The sequence below is a fragment of the Aotus nancymaae genome, unplaced genomic scaffold (assembly GCF_030222135.1).
Source record: "Aotus nancymaae isolate 86718 unplaced genomic scaffold, 86718_ANA_hifiasm-v0.15.2.pri h1tg000051l, whole genome shotgun sequence".
NCBI lineage: Eukaryota > Metazoa > Chordata > Mammalia > Primates > Aotidae > Aotus > Aotus nancymaae.
Window position 1 is genome coordinate 22,040,990 of NW_026988465.1, and position 19,030 is coordinate 22,060,019.

Below are 19,030 nucleotides of genomic sequence, written 5' to 3' on the forward strand. Positions count from 1 at the left end.
ATCTGTCACCAGAGCTCTTTCCATAAAACCAGACCCTTAGCTCTATGAAGTCTGGGTATCTCATCATGAATTTGGTTTGCTTCATGTTTGGTTATGAAGTAAAACATCTGGTGCTATAGCCTATGCCAGAGATGTGGTATTTACCTTTTCTAACTGCCTCTTTTTCCCTAGGAAAGCAAAAAAAGACTCTGTGTGTATTTCCCTCCAACTTAGTGGTCTGAGTTTCCCTAAAGAAATAAAAACTTCATGATAGTTGAGTCAACTCTAAGACTGCCAATGTTCACTTCACTGCATTCATGCTTATATAGTTCATTTCTATTTATTTTCCCCACCCTTGAATATAAAGCAAGAGATATAAGCTTGGTGCCTGACAACTGCTCCAGGCAGTGGGAGCAGGTTGGTGACAGCCTGAGCTCCATGAGCAAGCACCTCTGCCAGCCCCCGGCCCACAACCCAGCTCCCCTTCAATGCCCTGCACACACATCCCTGCACACTGGGCTGTGCCCTGTAGCTGCACGGGTGCTCATTTACCCTGGCTGGAATAATGATAAAGTATTCCTAGGCCAGAACAGCCTCCAGAATTTCTGAATCCAAATGTTCACTACCTTGAGTACACTGGTACTCAAATCCCTATAGCAAACATGTTCTGACCAAAAACAAAGAATATGAGGAGCTGACCTCTGCCCAGAAGCTCCTGTCCCAGTGACTCCTGACCAAGACCAAAGGGATGTCCTGCTGGACTGAGTGGCTATTTCTTACCAATGATGCTCACCCAGTGTCCATCCTGGCGGACTCTACTGCTCACCCATGGAATCAGACGGAACCACCTTTACCTGCAGCAACCACGCCCAGCTGATGGTGGTGGAGGGATGATGCATTTACTTTGTGAACTCTGAGAACAGTGCTAGTCCAAAATCCTCAGGGAAGGCTGAGTCTTCCCTAGCTAACCTAGTGTCTCCAAAGCTGTCCAGGAACTTGGTCATGCTCTTTTCAAAAGCAACATGACCGAAACAGTGAGAAGTTTTGAGTACATCTTGGCCGAGCTGCCAGATGATGCACCTTCCAAAATACTTGCTGAGACAGCCAGAAAAGTCAAGGGGAAGGCAAAGGAGACAGCAGTGACAGCTGTGGAGAAGGCCGAGGACCTGGCGAGCAAGGCAACCACCGAGATGCAGCCGCAGCGGCAGTCCCTGGAGCCAGCCTGGGCCCTGCCCGCCACCGCCGCAGTACCCCAGAGGACCTGGTTCAAGTTCCTCTGTCCTTTTCCAACTTACTTCCAGCCCTACCCACTGCCTGGGCGGTGGGTCGAGGGTGGATATCCTGTTGGCATCTACAGAACACCAGGCATACTTATATCTGAGCCAGTCCTGCCATTTCTCCATTGGGCAGCTGAAGTCAGAGGCACAGAGAGGTGTGACTTGCACAGGATGCAGGTAAATTGGTAATAATGCCAGACTGCAAACTCCATGAGGGCAGGGATCTTTGTTTTGTTTTGTGATATGCCACCAAGTACCTGGTACATCTCTAGTAAGTAATAGGCATTCAATAATTATTTATTGAATCTTTTGAAAAGAAAATAAATATAGGCCTGAATTTTTCCTCCCTCCTTACACTAATTCACGCCATGAAGGCTGTGGCAGTTGACAGTGATGGCGACAGGAGGCAGCCCTTCCTTTCTAAAGGGCAATTGCTGAACGGTGAAGAGCCCTTCATCACTCTTCTCACCTCTACCACTGCTTTTCCAAGACTTGCACTCACACTCCACCCACACATTTTTGAGAATTAACTACCTGAAAGGTGCTATAAAGGCTCCCAGAAATGAAACACAATGTCTTATTAAGAAATGTCTTAAAATTCTATGTGTGGTAGTTCTCATTCTCTGGCAAGAGACTCCTCAGGGACTTTGGAGTTACTCGGAATTCTCCTGAGGTTGAATGATCTTTTACTTTTTCAGTCTTAATGTCAATAGATACTTTCTTAAACAATTGATTCAAAGTACAACTACTGTCACGTGGTGGGAGAGAAAGTCTGTGACTTTTTAACACAATTCTTATTGGAGAACTTACGTATAATGCCTGCCCAAGATGAAAAATACAAATACTTCAGCAGAGTGAGGAGTGTGAGTCTCTCCCTTGCCTGCTCTAGAGGTAACTACCATTCACAGAGTTCTCTGCATCCTTCCAGAAACTTTTTAAGCATATGTATATATATGTACACACACGTATCACATCTAATTTTTTGACAAATAGGACCATATGCAATATACTATTTCGCAGCTTGCTTTATTTAATGAATTACTGGAAATCATTCTTTAGCAGTTCATTTTTTAAAAAAAATCTTTAAAGGAGATCCTCATTCCTGCCTGGATATTATTGCCATATGCTATTCCAAAAAAGGTTTAGAACCCCCCTTCCATATTATCAATTGACAATTACTTGTCAGGTAATTTTTGTCTAATAACATTCTACGCACTATGGGACATCCCAAACAATTTCATAAGGTAGTACATGATTTTAGGAGCATACAATTGTAATTAAAGAGAAATAGAGGTTAACAAGTTACATTCAGCATTATGTCTCTAACCCTGAGAAAAAGACAGAGCAATGTGTCCGAATACTGGAGGAGGCTGAAGAAGGAGATGAGAATTCGGGTAAGTTCTGAAGGAGGGATAGGATTTGGACATGAGGTAGAAAGATGAGAGGAAGACATTGTAGACTAGCAAATGTAAGAACAAAGGCACCGAGGTAGAAATTCACATGATAGCCATAGAGAGTGCCCAGGGAGGATGAAGGGTGTTGTGGGAGTGGAGAAGAGAAGTTAGAGAGGGAGAGGGAAATGGGACCAGACGACGCAAGACTGAAAGTCACAAACAGGAGTTTAATCTTTTGTGAACCATGCACAGGTGAGTGGCATCATTCATTCATTTATTAATGCGTTCATTCAATAAATATTTATTGAGTGCCTACTAGGTACCAGGCACTGTTCTATTTACTGAACAAAGATTCATGCTCGCATGGAGCTGATTTGGAAAGAGGAGATGGAAGTGGGGATGGAAAATAAGACAAATAAGTAAAAAATTGACTGTTTTACATATGTAACGTGAAATATATAGGTTACCTATGTTAAATGCTCTGGAGGAAGAATTAAGTAGCATATAGAATAGCAAGTTGAGGGGTACAATTTTAAATAGGATGGAAATGGAAAGCCTCAATGAAAAGGTGGCTTTTCATAAAGACCTGAAAGAGATGAAAGTAAATCCAATTCATACTAGGGTTAAAAATATATTGGCAGGGATCTGGCAAGTGCAAAGGACCTGTGGCAGCACATACATGTGTGTCAAAGTAGCAGAAAGCATGCCAGGTGGCAAGACTAGGGCTGGGGAGGAAATAAAAGGAGAGAAGGCGGGAAAGGTGATGACCTGGTGTGTGAACAGGTAGTGTAAGAACTTTGGCTTCTTCTCAGAGGCAGGGCCATTGGAGGGTTTCAATCTGAATAATGGCATAATCTGACTCCTAGTGTAACAAGATCACCCTGGCTGTTGTGTTCCATATACATGGTAAGAGACAGGACTGGAAATAGGGGGAGATGCTGGGAAGCATCATGCAATTCAGCTGAGAAATAATTGTGGCTTGGAATAGGGTGAGAAATGGTCAGATTTATAATGTAATTTAAATGTATTCAATAATATTTGCCAGTTAGATGTGGAGTGAAAAGGCATCAAAGATGGTTTCAGGCGTCATGACTTGAGCAGCTTGAAAGCTTGAGGAAGACCAGTAGTGGACCAGGTCTTTGCAGAAAGGTCAGAATTTCAATTTGAGACATGCTAAGTTGAAAGTGGATATTAGGCATGCAATTCAAGTGGAAATACACATCCAAGCGTATCCAAGAACTTCAGAGAAGTGGTCTGAGTCAGACACATAAATCAAGGGTGATCAGCCTTTAATGGGTATTCAAAGCCATGAGACTGGTTGAGATGACCAAATGAGAGAGAGTAGACATAGAAGAGAAAAGGTCTGAGGACTGAGCCCAGATGAGCATCAGGTTGGCCTGGATCACAGCGATGAATGTCCAGACCTAGAGAAGCAAGCAGATCTGAGCTGCTTTAATCCAGGTATGAAGTATGAGAGCCAAGACCAGCAGCATGGATGGGGAAAAACTCATATCCTTCTCTTTGTCAGCCATAGTCTCAGATTTAAATTTGTTGTTTTATACAAGTTCAAGTTCCCTGCTCTAATTTAGTTCGTGATTTAACATCAGCCAGAACCAATAGCTGACATTTTTAAAAAGTAAATATTATCTAAAAGTATTCTAGCCAGACAGCTAAATCTTTCCTCCTGCCTGGTGTTAGCAGCACCTCTAAATTCAGTATCATAATTCCATTTTAATAATAGGCGTCTCCTTCCTTGTTCAGAACATTAATTAGGAATCAGGATAAGACAAGGTGTGCAGACCTCAGCTTTTCTCTTCTGATTGGTCATTCTGGCTTAACTCAGTCATTAGTCATGCTTCAGCCAGTTTTAAATGTGCCAATCCTTATTCAAATCAATTTGAAATCATTTAATAAGTTACATTTCTTAAGTAAAGCATTTGATGCTAAACCTCAGAACAAAATCTTTCATAGAGTATTGCCATGACTATGTCCATCACTCAATAAAAGTCCATTAAAGCAGAAATAATGTGATTGTGTGCTTGGTGTATCACAGTACAGGATGTAGAAGTCTTTTTTGAAAAAGTTAAGTTCCTAAAAGTTAGTACATCCAAAGGTTTCTAGGGAAATGTAAACAGTCTTTTAAAAAAGCAACTGTCCAGTTCCAAAACCTGTTTGTTGGAACGTATAAGTCACCTCTACAACTTAGGGAAGAAAAATGAAATAGATTGGTCAAAGTCATTGAACTCCTTTTGTCCTCTGATCAAACACAGATCTTTAGGTGGAAACTCCTTCACCAGCTTTCTCCACACTTGGCTCATTGCATAAAAAGCCAATGAGAGGCTAACACAGTTTGGATATTGTCTCCTCTAAATCTCATGTTGAAATGTAATCCTCAGCGCTGGAAGTGGAGCCCGATGAGAGGTGAGGAATCAAGGGGGCAGATTTCTGATGAATGGTTTAGCACCATCCCCTTGGTGCTGTCCTTGCTATAGTGAATGATTTCTCTCAACATCTGGTAGTTTAAAAGTGTGTGGCACCCTCCTCAGCTCTCTCTCTCTTGTTCCTGCTTTGGCCACGTGATGTGCTTGCTCCTGCTTCACCTTCTACAATAAGTAAAAGCTGCTGAGGCCTCCCGAGAAGCAAAGCACAACAAGATGCCAGCACCATGCTTGTATAACCTGCAGGACCATGAGCCAATTAAACCTTTTAAAATAAATTACCCAGTCGCAGGTATTTCTTTATAGTCACACAAGAATGACCTAACACAGGGGCCATTTGAAGTTTGCTTGATTATGGAGTTGTCTCCATGGGACAATTTAGAACCAAAATGAGTACTTAACTGCAGCACACATGAGCAGAAGAGCTGTGAGGTGCTGGCAATGAGACAGACATAGAATAACAGGACCATCTTGGCCCAGGGACAGTGCTCAACACAGATACTTAAACGATGGGTAAGATTCCTCTGATTTCCCTCAGTTACTTCCCAGAACTCTAGACTTACGAAACTAAGCTAAAAATGTTGCACACTGCCAAATTTTCTGGAGCTCAGGACATCCCATTGTAAGATGCTGCCAGCCCTGAAGTTTCTTGAATTTAAGCCTGAAGGCTGTGAAGAGAAGCGCTCTGGGCAACGAGGGCTGCTGGCCTGATGTGTGATGTGCATCATCTTTTTTCAGCCACTTACTGCACCCTTTCTGATTTTGCCCTGGAGGGTTTAGTTTAAGGGGGAGGGGAAAAGGAGAATTCCAGAGCATAAAGCTCTGCTTGGGGAAGATTAGGTCTGTGCAAGATGCCAAAATGTACAATATGCAACCCTCCAAGCACCCCGAGAGGGAGCAAGAGCCACAATAGGGGCACAGGGTCAGAAGAAACACTGACAGTGGAGAGAGGAGGGTCCCCCAGACAAACATTCCTTGTTTTGTCATGGTTTCATCACAGCTGCCTCTTAGGTAACAACTGAAAGTTCAGTTTAATTTGCATTAAGTAGCCTACTATGTGTCAGGCCCCATGTGAGTGCTGGGACAGGAAGATGAGATGCTGTCATCACCCTTGAAGAGTCACAGGCTAGTGGGGTACAAGACCCATAAACAGACAATGTCAGTGTTATCCTTGACTCCTACCTGATTCATCAGGAAATCTTCTCAATTCTATCTTCAAACTATATTTATTTCTCACCTCTTCTGCCACCTCACCTGAGTCCAAGCTGCCATCCTCCTTCCCGTAGATGGCAGCAATGACCTCTTGGCAGATCTTCCTGATTCCATTCTTGCCCACTAAGGGCTCTTCTCAACCCAGTGGGAAAATCTTGACATCCTCTGCATCATAGCCCTCTAGTGGTTTTCCACCTCACTAAAACCCCAAGTCCTCACAGTAGCCTAAAAGTCCCATGAAGGTCTGGCCGCTGTTTAGTCTCATCCTTGCTTACCCCACTCCAGACACACTGCTCTCTCCCCGTTCTTAAAAATCCCAGGTGCGCTCTTGCACTAGGGGCCCTGTGCCCCCTGTACCCTCAGTCCCTCCTCACATCTCACCTTCTCAGAGGGGCCATCCTGACCACCCTATTGAAAAGTATCCCTTCTTCCCAGTCCCCTACCCCAACTGCTCCTTCTAGCACTGCCATTCCCGGCCCACCTCCACTTCTAAATTTTTTTCCGTAACACCCATCACCTTCTATTATGCAGTATAATGTATTATTAATTACATTTATTATTTGTTGTCAGTCTCCCCTTTGTCTATTTTGCTCACTGTTGAATCCCTGGTGACTAGAATAAGCCTGGGGCATAGTAGATATATAATGAATATTTGTGGAATGAATTAAATGACTAAGAGGCTAAAATGGTGAAGTGCGCAAGGCACTGAACAGGCACAGGGAAGGGGTACTGGGCTCATCGTCCAGTGAAGGCTACAGAAGATTTTTCTTTTTTAGGGTAAGTTGACATCTAACTGAATACAGAAGGATAAGCAAGAAGCAGCTGAAAAAAGTGCGGGATGGAACGCTGAGCTATATTAAGAAATAAAAGAGTAATGGTTTAGTATGTATGGTTAGCCGGAGGTGGGGGCAAGCCCCTCAGGGTCAGAGATAGTCAAAGAAACACTGGCAACACGCTGGAGATTCTACATGAATATATACTCATAAAGTAGGCCGTGTTTTTTAAGTCAGTCAAATCGAGGTAACAACAGCCTGTGCTAACATTCTGTTCAATCGAGGTTAAAAATATGCTGAACTGGAAAAACCACCTCCTTACTGTTTTGTACCCCAGGCAGTTTCAGTCCAACTTCCTTTGTCATAGTATTCATTCTCTTAGAGGGCTTCACTGGAGCTTAGGTCAAAAGGCACCCAGAGGTCCTCCTGCAGCTGGAACTGCTGCCCACTGCTCGGGGACTTCCCCCTTCCCCCTTCGGTGCTGAGCACATATTGACTCAGGATCCCGGACATCATTTTTCATGCTATTCAAACAAATCAACATAGTGAGAAGCCGAATAATTTCCTTAATTGAGATCCTGGCCCGAGATTTCATTCTCTCCTAGGCATTGACTTTTCACCTGTCTATGCTGATTACAAGTTACCAGGGTAAAGAGGACTTGCCTCCTTCCCGGAGCAGACTCACTTGACTGGGGGCACATTCAGAGCAATCAGAGTACAGAGGGAGAGCAGAGAAGGCTCCAGGGCTGAAAACCAGGGGCGCTTAGCTTCCAGCTTCACAGATGCCTTAAGCTAAGGAACATTCGTTCTCAGTTACCTATCTTTAAAATGAGCTTAAGAACTCAACCTGGTGGTGACTTAGTCACTTACCCTTTCTAAGCCTTAGTCATCAGATACATCAAATTGCATGAATAATACACAGTAGAGAAGTTGTTAGAAATAATATAGTATTTGAAAACACCAATTAAAAGCCTAAATAGGTCAACCTGGTGGTACACATTTTAACAAACTCCTCTCAGGGATATGTATCCCTGACTTCACCATAAGGCTCAGTGAGGTGATTGTGCTCAATAACTCTTTCTATAATAAAGAGAACAATCCTACAAGTAACCAAGGCTTTATCAGCAAATTTCCTTGCTTACTAATTAAGAAACCTGAAGATTTTGATAGGAATGAAGCACACACCTAGGGATTAGAAAGGGGTAGGGGCAGAGAAAAAGACAGAGGAGCCGGATACAATTCAGTGCAAATCATTGACGAGTACTGGGAGAAATGCATCGAGTTAGGTGTCGAAACAGAACATGAGGATGAGTTCGCCAAAGGCAGCCTCCTACTTAACCGCTTTCCATGGAGCCTGACACAAAAATAATCTCAAGGTCACTCGGAACAAGGATGACATGAGGAGAACATGAAATAATGACAAGGACCGCAGCAACTACTGCAGTAAGAGCTGACTCATTATGGTCCGGACAGTATGAAAAATGCTTCCTATGCATCAGCTCATTTGCCCTCACGGGCATTAGGTACTATTCATCCCCATTTTACAGGAGAAGTAAAGTCGAGAGGCTTGACAGTTTTCTTACAAAAGCCACATCGTCAGAAAGTTTTCTTACCATGACTAGTAAGCGGCAGAGGTAGAACGCGCATCCTCCGTCTATCTGACTCTCCAGCTGCACTAAATCAACATGACAAATGAGCGGAATCATCTGCTGTGGTGAGAAGCAGCTTCCATCTGTTTGGTCCTGATCGTCTAAGTCCGTGTTTACTTGTTTCCACGTGACTTCGATTAGCATTGAGGTTATTAGCCTGGTGCTTAGAAACCTAATGTTGACTGAACGATTCTAGTTTCCCCACAGACAGGGGAACGGCTTTCTCTCTCAAACAGATGCAACCTCGTCCCAAAAGAAAGGCTAAAACAGTTCAGTTTTAGCCAGCGTTTTTCTGAGATAAGGTTTCCTCTTGCATTCATTTGTCTTAAATTTCTCAAAAACAAACTCTCTGGAAGACACTGTTTCTGGGCCCTAGAGAGGGAGTCGGGCAGCTGCCCGCACGGAGATTACGTTACTCATTACTTACCATGGTGCCAGTGTATTCTTCCAGTTTAGCCTCAGAAATGGCCTTTTTGTGGTGAAGGAAGAGGTCTCGGAGGAAGTTCTGTTGCGCCAAGAGAAGAATCATACTTTATATAGTGAGAAAATAAACTGCAAAATCTTAAAAGGCCTTAATTCAAGAATTGTGGGTTGTTTCCAGGAGGAAATAAAATGCTTTTAGCTAGCAACCAAGAATGGAGGGCTGTCACTATTCATAGGGAGCTCATGGGACCCAGGGAATCGCTACAGCATGAAAAAGGTATCATAAATGCTCAATTATGCTTCTTTTCCAGAAAGACCAATGTGCCTTGCACTTTCTAAACTTTTTAAAAATCAATATCTATATACACATATATATGTATATATGTATTTTTTGAGTAACACATTCACATACATATTTCTTGGGCTCACAGAAATCAAACTCATGATACACACATACCAAATTCCCAATGATGAACAAACCCACCCTTCTCCCAGTGACACTTACCTGGAGCTCAGCAGCTGATATAAAGCCGCTGCTGTCAGCATCATATTTGCGCCAAATCTGAAATACACAAAATTCATTCATTCATTTATCCTCAGATAACTTAGAATAATTATGTGGTATCTACTACAGTTCAGCATCTGAAAACAGTACTTAACTGAATGGAAATTCCACGTTTAATGGGAAGCTTTAGGCTTTCTTTGGTGACAGCAATTTTGGGGCAGAATTCATCAGAAATGGATCACTGCATTCACTTGGAGCCACTTAAGGAGGGCCACAGTGCTTTCAAAAAAAAGCCCATTGAATGGACTTTCATTGAAAGGGTCCTTTGGAAAGCTCAAAATGAAAAGATAAAAAGGGATGAACTTTAATTTGGGGCAATATGACAAACTAAGAAACCTCCTCAGTACTAAATACCTAAAAATGCAGCAATATGAAAATATTGCAGCAATGTAAAACACTGCTATGAAAATGACTTTTTAATTATATAGCTTAGATCACAAAAAAGTGAAAGGACTTCTAAGAGAACCAACATGAGAGGAAAGCACAAACTTAGAGAGGTAACACAGGACTGAAACCAAAGCCTGTCCCGAGTATCTGCTGGTCCCTGGCAACAAAGCCTGCAGTTTTATGAGAAAACTGCACATGCGGTCTACAGGCAATAAGTCACGGGACCCACACAGGTGGAAAATCAGATTGAGGTGCCTGCTTTAAACTAAAGCTTCAAAACTAAAGCCTTAATGAAAGATGAACTTGAAAAAATCACACTGCAGTGAAGTCCCCTAAGAAATCTTGCCTGTGTGGTCTTGTCTCTGATGGAGGGGATAAAGTAACTCTGATAATTCCCAGTTAAAAGCTACTCTTCTCATTAGTGTGAGGCCAGCATTCATCCAGCTGAAGATGCAGTTACTGAACTGGAAGACAGAACAGCTGAAAATCTTTGAGGAAAGCAATGAACAGCTTTCTTTAATAATGCTATTACTCTCCCCACTTCTGATTATTCCACGAACAAGCCTCACATCAATTGACAAGCTACCTCACTCTTGTACAAAATAAAGGGTTAGACTAAGTTTTGTTTTGTTTTTTTCTTGGATCCTAAATGGGTTGCCTATGTTCTGTGTTACCACCTGCAGGAACCTTAATGATTAACCACATTCAGCGTCCGGAGTTCAGACTCTGCAGGGATAGTAGGAGGGACTGATGCTAACGCTGTGTCGACACCGATACTGACATTTAGTGATAACAATTCAGAAACATCACTCCTTTCAGACCCTGTCATTTATGTCTGAATTTAGTCCAATTTACAAAATCAATGAAATAAATGTGATTTATATTCTAACTTTTATCGTGTGAATATGCCAAAACTTTGAGAATTTCAAATAATTTTGACAATTTTTTGAATGCTTTTTAAATGCCATTCACCAAGCAATTTCCATGTAAATTATCGTATAGTTTTACTACAGACGAGCCATTGGAGAGCCAAAGATTTTTATGTGAATATTCAGCAAGACTATCTTTAAAGAATAAAGACAAAGGAAAGACATTTCCAGACAAACAGAAGAAGAGTTTATTACCAGCAGACCCTCAGTAAAAGATATACTCTAGGAAGAAGAAGGAACAGGAAGAAGGAAATCTAAGATATACAAAACGGAATGGTGAACAAAGACAGTGGTAGCAATGTGACATGTCGTGACACATGGGCAAATTGAAACAAATCTTGACTGCATAACAATTGTGGGGTTAAAGAAAACAAGATAAAACTAATATTCTACACAATAATGGCACATGAGCTGGTAGATGTGGGTTAAGAGTTATAGTGTGTTAAGATCCTGTGAAAAAGTAAAAGTCATTAACTTAGTAAATGTAAAGACATTAACTTAGAATTCCTTAAAATATATTGGATAAAGCCTGGGCACAGTGGCTTATGCCTGTAATCCCAGCACTTTGGGAGGCTGAGGCGGGCAGATCACTAGGTCAGGAGTTTGAGACCAGCCCAGCCAACATAGTGAAACCCTGTCTCTACTAAAAATACAAAAATTAGCCAGGCAGGGTAGCAGGTGCCTGTAGTCCCAATTACTAGAGAGGCTGAGGCAGGAGAATTGCTTGAACTCGGGAGGTGGAGGTTGCAGTGAGCTGAGATCCTGCCACTGCACTCCAGCCTGGGCAACAGAGTGAGACTCTGTCTCAAAAAATATATGTACATTTTTTTTTTATCTATATAAATATATTTTGCTTCTTAACATTGTATTGCATTTCCTTCATGACATATATATATGTGTATGACATGAAGGAAATGCAATACAATATATATACACATCATATATATATGACATGTATAACGGGATATATATATCTTATATCCCATATATATCAGATATAATGGGATATAAGATAGTTAATCTTAAAAAATAAATTCAAGAATTCACAATGATAGTTCTAAAAACTGGGTAGAGAAAGGGAAAGCTCTTCTTTACAGATAAAGTTGACAAACTAGAAAGGTCCAAAAGTGGAATTAAAAAAAAAAAAAAGAAGAAGGCTCCATAGGGCCATGTGCTTTCCCCAGTTCTCAAGATTATTCAAGACTACACAAGGCCTAACATTTTAATACTTTTTTCTATATTCATGATTTTTTTCTGGAATTATGTTTACTGTACAAAAGTAATGAAATACAAAAAAAAATTTATACTGTCCAGAAATCCCTATCCTGAGATAATTACTCATTATTTCTGTGTGTTTCATTTCTATCATGTTTCTATAACATATGCTAAAAAACAGAATTGGGGATCATATTGTCTAGACACTTGTGCAGTCTATTATTTTTATTAAAAATGTTATCTGTTTTAAAACACAATTAGAATCATTTTGAAAATGTCATTTAAAATAAATTTTAAATAATTATGACTATATACAAAACCAGAAAATACAAAAGTACAAAGAATAACATTGCCTTAAATCCTACCACTTACAAACAACCAATATTTATTTGTGTACATTTACCTATTATTTATTCAGGCTTTAAGGTAAATAATTTTTAAACAAAGAACAAATTCCATATACACTTTTGTTTCTTAACATTGTATTACATTTCCTTCATGTCATTAAATATTTTTTGAAAACTTGATCTTCAGTGATACATAATGTTCAATACTGGGATTTTCTCTAATGAATCTGTAGCATCTTGCATATTACAGTGCTCATAAGAATTTGTAGAATGAATGAATTATATGAATATATCATAACTTACCTAACTTTTCCATTATTGTTAGATATTTAGGTTATTTTCAGTTTGAACTATAAGTAACACTGCAACATTATATAAATATTATTATACAGAAAACTTTTGTCTACATCTCTGATTATAATCATATGTTAGATGCCTGAAAATGTAGAATTATTAGTCAAAGGACAAAGGTTTTTTTTATAATTAACTCTGGATAATGAAATTTTAAAGGAGCCTGATTGAATTTTTATAAAATTGCTTTTCATAAAATTATTCCACAGTGTATGCCTACCAACAGAACCAGTGACGGTCGCTAGGTTTCCTTGAAAGCACTGTAAATTTTTGTGAATTTTCTTAAAATCTTTGCCACTTTGCTTCAAAAAATTATTGTCTTAATTTGCATTTCTTGAGTTACTGGCATAAATTCATGGTCCATACATGGTTCATTCAGAATTTCTTCTGTGAATTGCCTACACACGTACTTGCCCAATTAAACATGAAGGTAAACAAAATAGTGCAAAAGGATAATAACTTATCTCCTAAATGGGGACATAGTAACTCTTCTAATGGGGGTCCCCGGATGCAATGGCTATCTTGAATCTGCTGCTCTGACCTTGGAGAAACCCTGATCTGCCCTTCCCTGCTTGTTTTTCTCCAACAGAGCAGTAACACTGAGAGGCTGAGAGATGGGGTAGCCCAGCGGGAAAGTGATAAGAGAGCCCATTGATTCTGCCTTTAACTTTTACTCTCCCATGATTATAAACAGAAGGCCCGTTGACTGGACCGGCACTTTAATAAATTATGTTTTCACTGTATCATCACGCCTTCAAAACTAAAATTAGTCGCCACTATTTTCTAGAGTCTAGATTCTAGACAGCATTCTCAAAAGGCTTCAGACGGGGCACATGCTCTCCAGTTCCCATAGTCTATCACCTGCCCTTCTTCTCCATTCTTCAGTGTACCTGCCTGGCCTGTTGTCTAGTTTCCTCCAGCCCAAGCTAAAGGAGCCTGTCAACTCAGGAGCACCCCAGATCAGCACTGAAATAGAACACTGGGGTTTGGGAGCAAAGTCCTGGCTCATCACTAAGGCCTTTTTAGCTTGGTCCTATCCTCTGTGCTCAGCTCTCCCATGAGCACCGGGCAGGAGTGGTGGCAGCTAGAGCAGGTGGCTAAGATCGTAGTCTTGTCTCAAGCCTCTTTCTCCAAAAAGACACAAACAAGCACTCACCTGCATAAACTCCACGCTGCTGTCCAGTGGGGTTTCCCGGCGAAAGAACAGAAGAAAGTTTTCATCCTCAGATAAGAACAAACCAGCAAGCTAAAGGAACAGGAAGAATGACAGTCAGGGACCCTGGCCAATGTCCATTTGAAGAGGGCTCCCTGGTAAAAGGCATGGTGGTACATATTCCAGGGCAGAAGGGCTCAGATCTCCCAGGACGAACAGCTCAGTCTGCAGTTCTGTGCTCTTGACTGTCATTCTTTGATTCATTGATTCTTTCAGAAAGTATCACACTCCTGTTAAGTATAAATCACTATGGATATCTGCCTTCCATGAGCTTATAATCTAAAATAATGATGACTACAACATTAATATCAATAATAAATTTGTTAAGTGCTTGATATGTTCCAGGCACTATTCTAAGAACTTCCAATTCTAAATTAATTTAATTCCATAATAACACAACATAAAAATAGCAAATAAGGCTTATGTGTGCCAGGCATTGGTCTAAATGCTTATGTATGCTAATTCATTTAATCCTAATAACAATCTGTAGGGTACATGACGTACCATTACTATTATTTTCTAGTTAAGGAAACAGCTATACAGAGACAAGGAAATTGCCAAAGTTGTGTAATCAGTATCTGATGAAGTCAGTATTTCACCTTGGCAATCTCAAGCCCACACTTTTAATCACTATGCTTTGCTGGTGAGATGCTGTATATATACAGTACTTCAGTGCAGAAGCCGGAATGACTGCTGTCTGGCTTGATGCTTGAGTGTTAGCTATGGTTTATATTCTTTTACATTATTAGTGTCTATAAGATGCTACAATAGTTGACTCAAGTATGATAAATTCAGCCAATCAGCTTTTTGTACGAGCACCAGTTTGATTTACTTCATGCACTCTTTTGAACAAAGGTATAATAATACCTTGTTCCCCTCTGTAGTAATAATACTATTTTCAGCACATATGCAGGTTTGGCTGTGTCCACTGCCAAACCTAGAGGATTGTAGTGTATGTTGTCTTCTTTCTGAGCTGTCCCCATAAACAATGGTCATTTCTTCTATAACTGAGTAGTTTGCTCAGTGTCTTGTACAATACCACAGAGTGAGTCCACAGCAAATGCTCCCGGAGGGCTTTAGGTGTGATTAGCTCACATCATCATTCACATTTTCTACTGGATATGAGTCAGCTCAAGGACACATCATGTTAACAATAACTGTCAGATTCTGAGTACCTACTACATGGCAGGTACCAGCAAGGAGCTTTTCATTCATCATCTCATTAAATCCTCACCACCAAGTTTTTAGGATGAGTATAAATATCCCCTTTTATCAATGGGAGGCAGTGCAGTGCAATGTATAAGTGATAGGCTTTATAGTGAAATTAAATTTCTTCTCCATTACTTACTATTTGATCATGGGTAATTTTGTTACTAATTATTTGATCCTGGGTAATTTAGTTAATATACCTGTGCCTCAGTTTCCTCATTTGGAAAATGGAGATAATGATATTGATATTCTGGTACTGATGGGAAGACTAAGGAGCAAAATGAGCCAGTATTTATAAACTGTTTAGGAAAATACTGGGTACATATCAAATAGTCAATAATTGATAACCGCCGTCTTGGTGAAGATGATAAAACTGAGGCTCAGAGAAATTAAGTAATTTGCCCAAGGTTTCATATTCCACCATATTGACTTCACGCTTTTTGCATCAACCCACACAGGGTCAGCTGGAACTAGGAAATGCTCTTTGAGACTAAGGGAGGCCTTTTATCCACCTTATTTTTTACTAGAAAATTCAACATGCATCAAAGTGGCTGATTTTTATGTCACGACTACCGTAACTGGAGTAAGTGAAATGGTCAATGGTACAGCAAGAGAATGTAGGGAAACAGCAGGCCTTGCTGCTCCTCAGGCTCACAGGCTCTTAGACTTGAAGGAGCCTTGGGAACAATGCAGTCTTGCACCATCAGCCTCTGTGCAAACAACCTCAGTGACACTCATGAGCAGGATTACATGATCAAATGGTTGGCCGATTACTCGGGAATGTCTATAGTTATTTGCTATGTTTTGCTCATTCATTAAATAGGTTAAGAAACACTGAGCACCAGTATGTGCTAAGCTCTGTTCCCGGGTCTGGAGAATTACAACAGTGAACATGTGGTTTAGTGCATCTAATTTGCTGTTGGTGCATATATTGATAGTTTTACATCCATTATAATGAGGATTTTTGGTTACATACACAGTTTTTGCTTTTGATTAAAAGTTTGGAAACAGCTACATTCATAAACCTAGAGTTTAGTTTATTAGTTTTCTGAAAAGGCAGTCTCCTGCTGAACATGTCCACCTTTTATAAAGGAACATTATCTTGCCCTATTAACATAACTTCCTCAAGAAATTGCCCTTTTACTTTCTTCAATAATATTGACAGCTCAAATATGGCAGTGTCACAGCATCAAGAGACTGGCTCTCCCAGTGTCACGTAATATGTCTCACAGGCAATTTTGACTGAAAAAATATCTTCGTTTCAGATTGGCTCATTTTCACATACTATAGCTTCCCGGTATGAACCTGCACAGATTCATAAGCAGGATTCCACTTAAACCATTGCCCCTTACTTGGTCATGTTATTCTAGGAAAGTAACTCAAGTCCCTATCAGCAAAATAGGGATAATATTCCACGCTTATCATCGTCTTAGCTACTATGGGAATAAAATAACAAAATATATGTGGAAATCCTTTCTAAACTGTAAACATTTTTGTAACTGGAAGGAGAAATAATCAGGTAGGTTGTACACCATCCACAGCCCTGCACGCATAGCACGATTACTTGTTTTAGTACATGCTCCATGAAAGTGGGTTAAGTTGAAGTAAAGACAGCTGTTTTCTGTTGTGTTCAGATCTTAGGATTTTTCCAACCTCTACTGAGAGCTGATGCTGAAGTTTAACCTTATTTATCGTAAGTTTTTCCTTATATCAATGTTCAATTTGAACAGGATGCTGTATAAAGAGACAAATGGTGGATCAATTGAAAGGCCTCTATCATTTCAATTTCCCAATTATAAAATAGGTACAAATATTGATTGACCTAAACAAAATGATGAAAGAATTGCACACTCTTTGTTACTAAGTAGATGAAAAAGGAGAGGTGATTACTTTTAAAATGTTATCTAGGCCAACTGTCTTGCAGAAAGTTCTAATTTCCTGATCGACTGTAAAGATTCCATTGTCTTTCAAAGAATATCACAGCCCAACATGACAAGGTAAAGAAAAAAACAGTCAAGAAAGGTAGAGTCATGAAAGATACAGTCACGAAAGGTACCTCTTTCATCTGAACACGACCATCTTTAGAGGCATCTCGGGTGGTCATAAATTGCTGTTTCACCTTGTACACAGTTGCTTCCATGACTGTGTCCTGTGATGGACGAAACAAAGCCATATCAAAGCCACTGGGATCTCAAACACATAGTTAGGACGGCAAATATTCAAAACACACAGCCTGATCATTATGTTATTCAAACCTGGAAAGCAGGTTTCTTGATCATTTAAAGTCATTTTACTCTTTTGTAGAAGAGAGAACAATGCTGGAGATTTCTTGAGCAACTAAGCACTAATCAGAATCTTGACTAGGTACAATTCACAGTTAATGAGTTACTAAAATATTGAAGCAAAGAAGCTGAGAGACTAGGGTGCTGAAAGAACAAATTCGAACAGTGTTATGTTTGTGACAAAAGACTGTATTGTAATTACAGATTTTCTTCCCAAGAACTCAGAGGTTTTACATCTTTTAACTGAAAAGTCCAGTTCTTCTGGGCCCCCAGGTGTCTGTAACTCATTTTTAATCTTCTTTTGTATTCTCCAAGGAAAAAGATAATGAGAAGGGAGAAATAATTAAAAGGAAGACCAAAGTAATAAGGTAATTGCTGAGTTAACCACAGATGTTACAACTCCCTTTTATGTACAACCTTTTCTACACAAGAAGTTATCTTCTTTGGTGGATTTTAGGGTTACTACAGTAAAAGTTATATATGTAACCAACGATAAAGAATGAATTGTGATGCAAGGGTTGAGAAACATAGATAATCCCAAACAGTGCCCAATTCTAAGATTCTAGACTTGCTGAAATTTATGCTAAATTCATTCTCCCTAATACTATCATGCTATCTCTGGTCCCAAGCTCTCCAGCTGTGAGTTAGGAGGGCTGAGAAGAGGTGATCCTGTTGACTCACTACCCTCCCTGTTGGTGTTGGGGGTGGAGGTGACTCAGCCTCCAGGACATGCTCTGGATGCATCATCCATGCACACACGTACAGGACAGTTCTCTGGGTGGCCTTAGACTGACTCAGCTCTTCTGCTTTCTCACTTGTATTTCTCAAGAAGAACCCTAGCATATGCTGGGAATGCAACATCCTAAGTTAAGGAAGAACTTGCTAGAACAACCCAGGCTCAAGATGTCCCAAAACACTTTAGCCAAGCACAACATGTTGCCTTCAGGTATATAACCCAGAAAAAACTGCTTTCTATCAAGCACCTACCACATGCCCAACACAATTCTGGCCCCTGGTGGTATTATAGTCAGCAAAAGAGACCTGGTCTTTGCCCTGCATCACAGGCTGGTGGAAGACATCTTTGTCCAGCCTTCCTTTCCACTGGCACCTCTCCCTAATGGGTTACAAAAAAGTGAGGAGGTGATGGAAAGAGAAGTGTGGTGGAAAATTAACATCTGCCATGACCAATTCACAAGAACAGGAAAGAAGACCAGGTGAATAAACATTTCTGGAGTGCCAGCCAGAGGACAGGCACTAAGCCATGCTCTTTAACAAATATTGTCTCCCTGGATCTTCACGATGGCCCTGGGAGACACAAAAAAAGTTACTATACCCTTCAGCCCCTGGCTTCTTTGCTGGCCTGCTAGTTTCTTCCTCTTTGGGGAAC

The 19,030-nt window shown here is 40.5% G+C and overlaps 1 protein-coding gene across 1 annotated transcript in view; it reads right to left on the minus strand.

Annotated features, from left to right (window-relative positions):
* SCGN (secretagogin, EF-hand calcium binding protein) overlaps nucleotides 1–19,030 on the minus strand; it is a 48,046-nt gene that overhangs the window by 21,439 nt on the left and 7,577 nt on the right. The window contains exons 3-6 of the mRNA XM_012458536.2: nucleotides 17,418–17,510; nucleotides 14,096–14,185; nucleotides 9,651–9,707; nucleotides 9,150–9,227 (exon numbers count right to left, since the gene is read on the minus strand). Coding sequence (XP_012313959.2) covers nucleotides 9,150–9,227; nucleotides 9,651–9,707; nucleotides 14,096–14,185; nucleotides 17,418–17,510 — 318 coding nt within the window. The remainder of the gene's footprint in view (nucleotides 1–9,149; nucleotides 9,228–9,650; nucleotides 9,708–14,095; nucleotides 14,186–17,417; nucleotides 17,511–19,030) is intronic.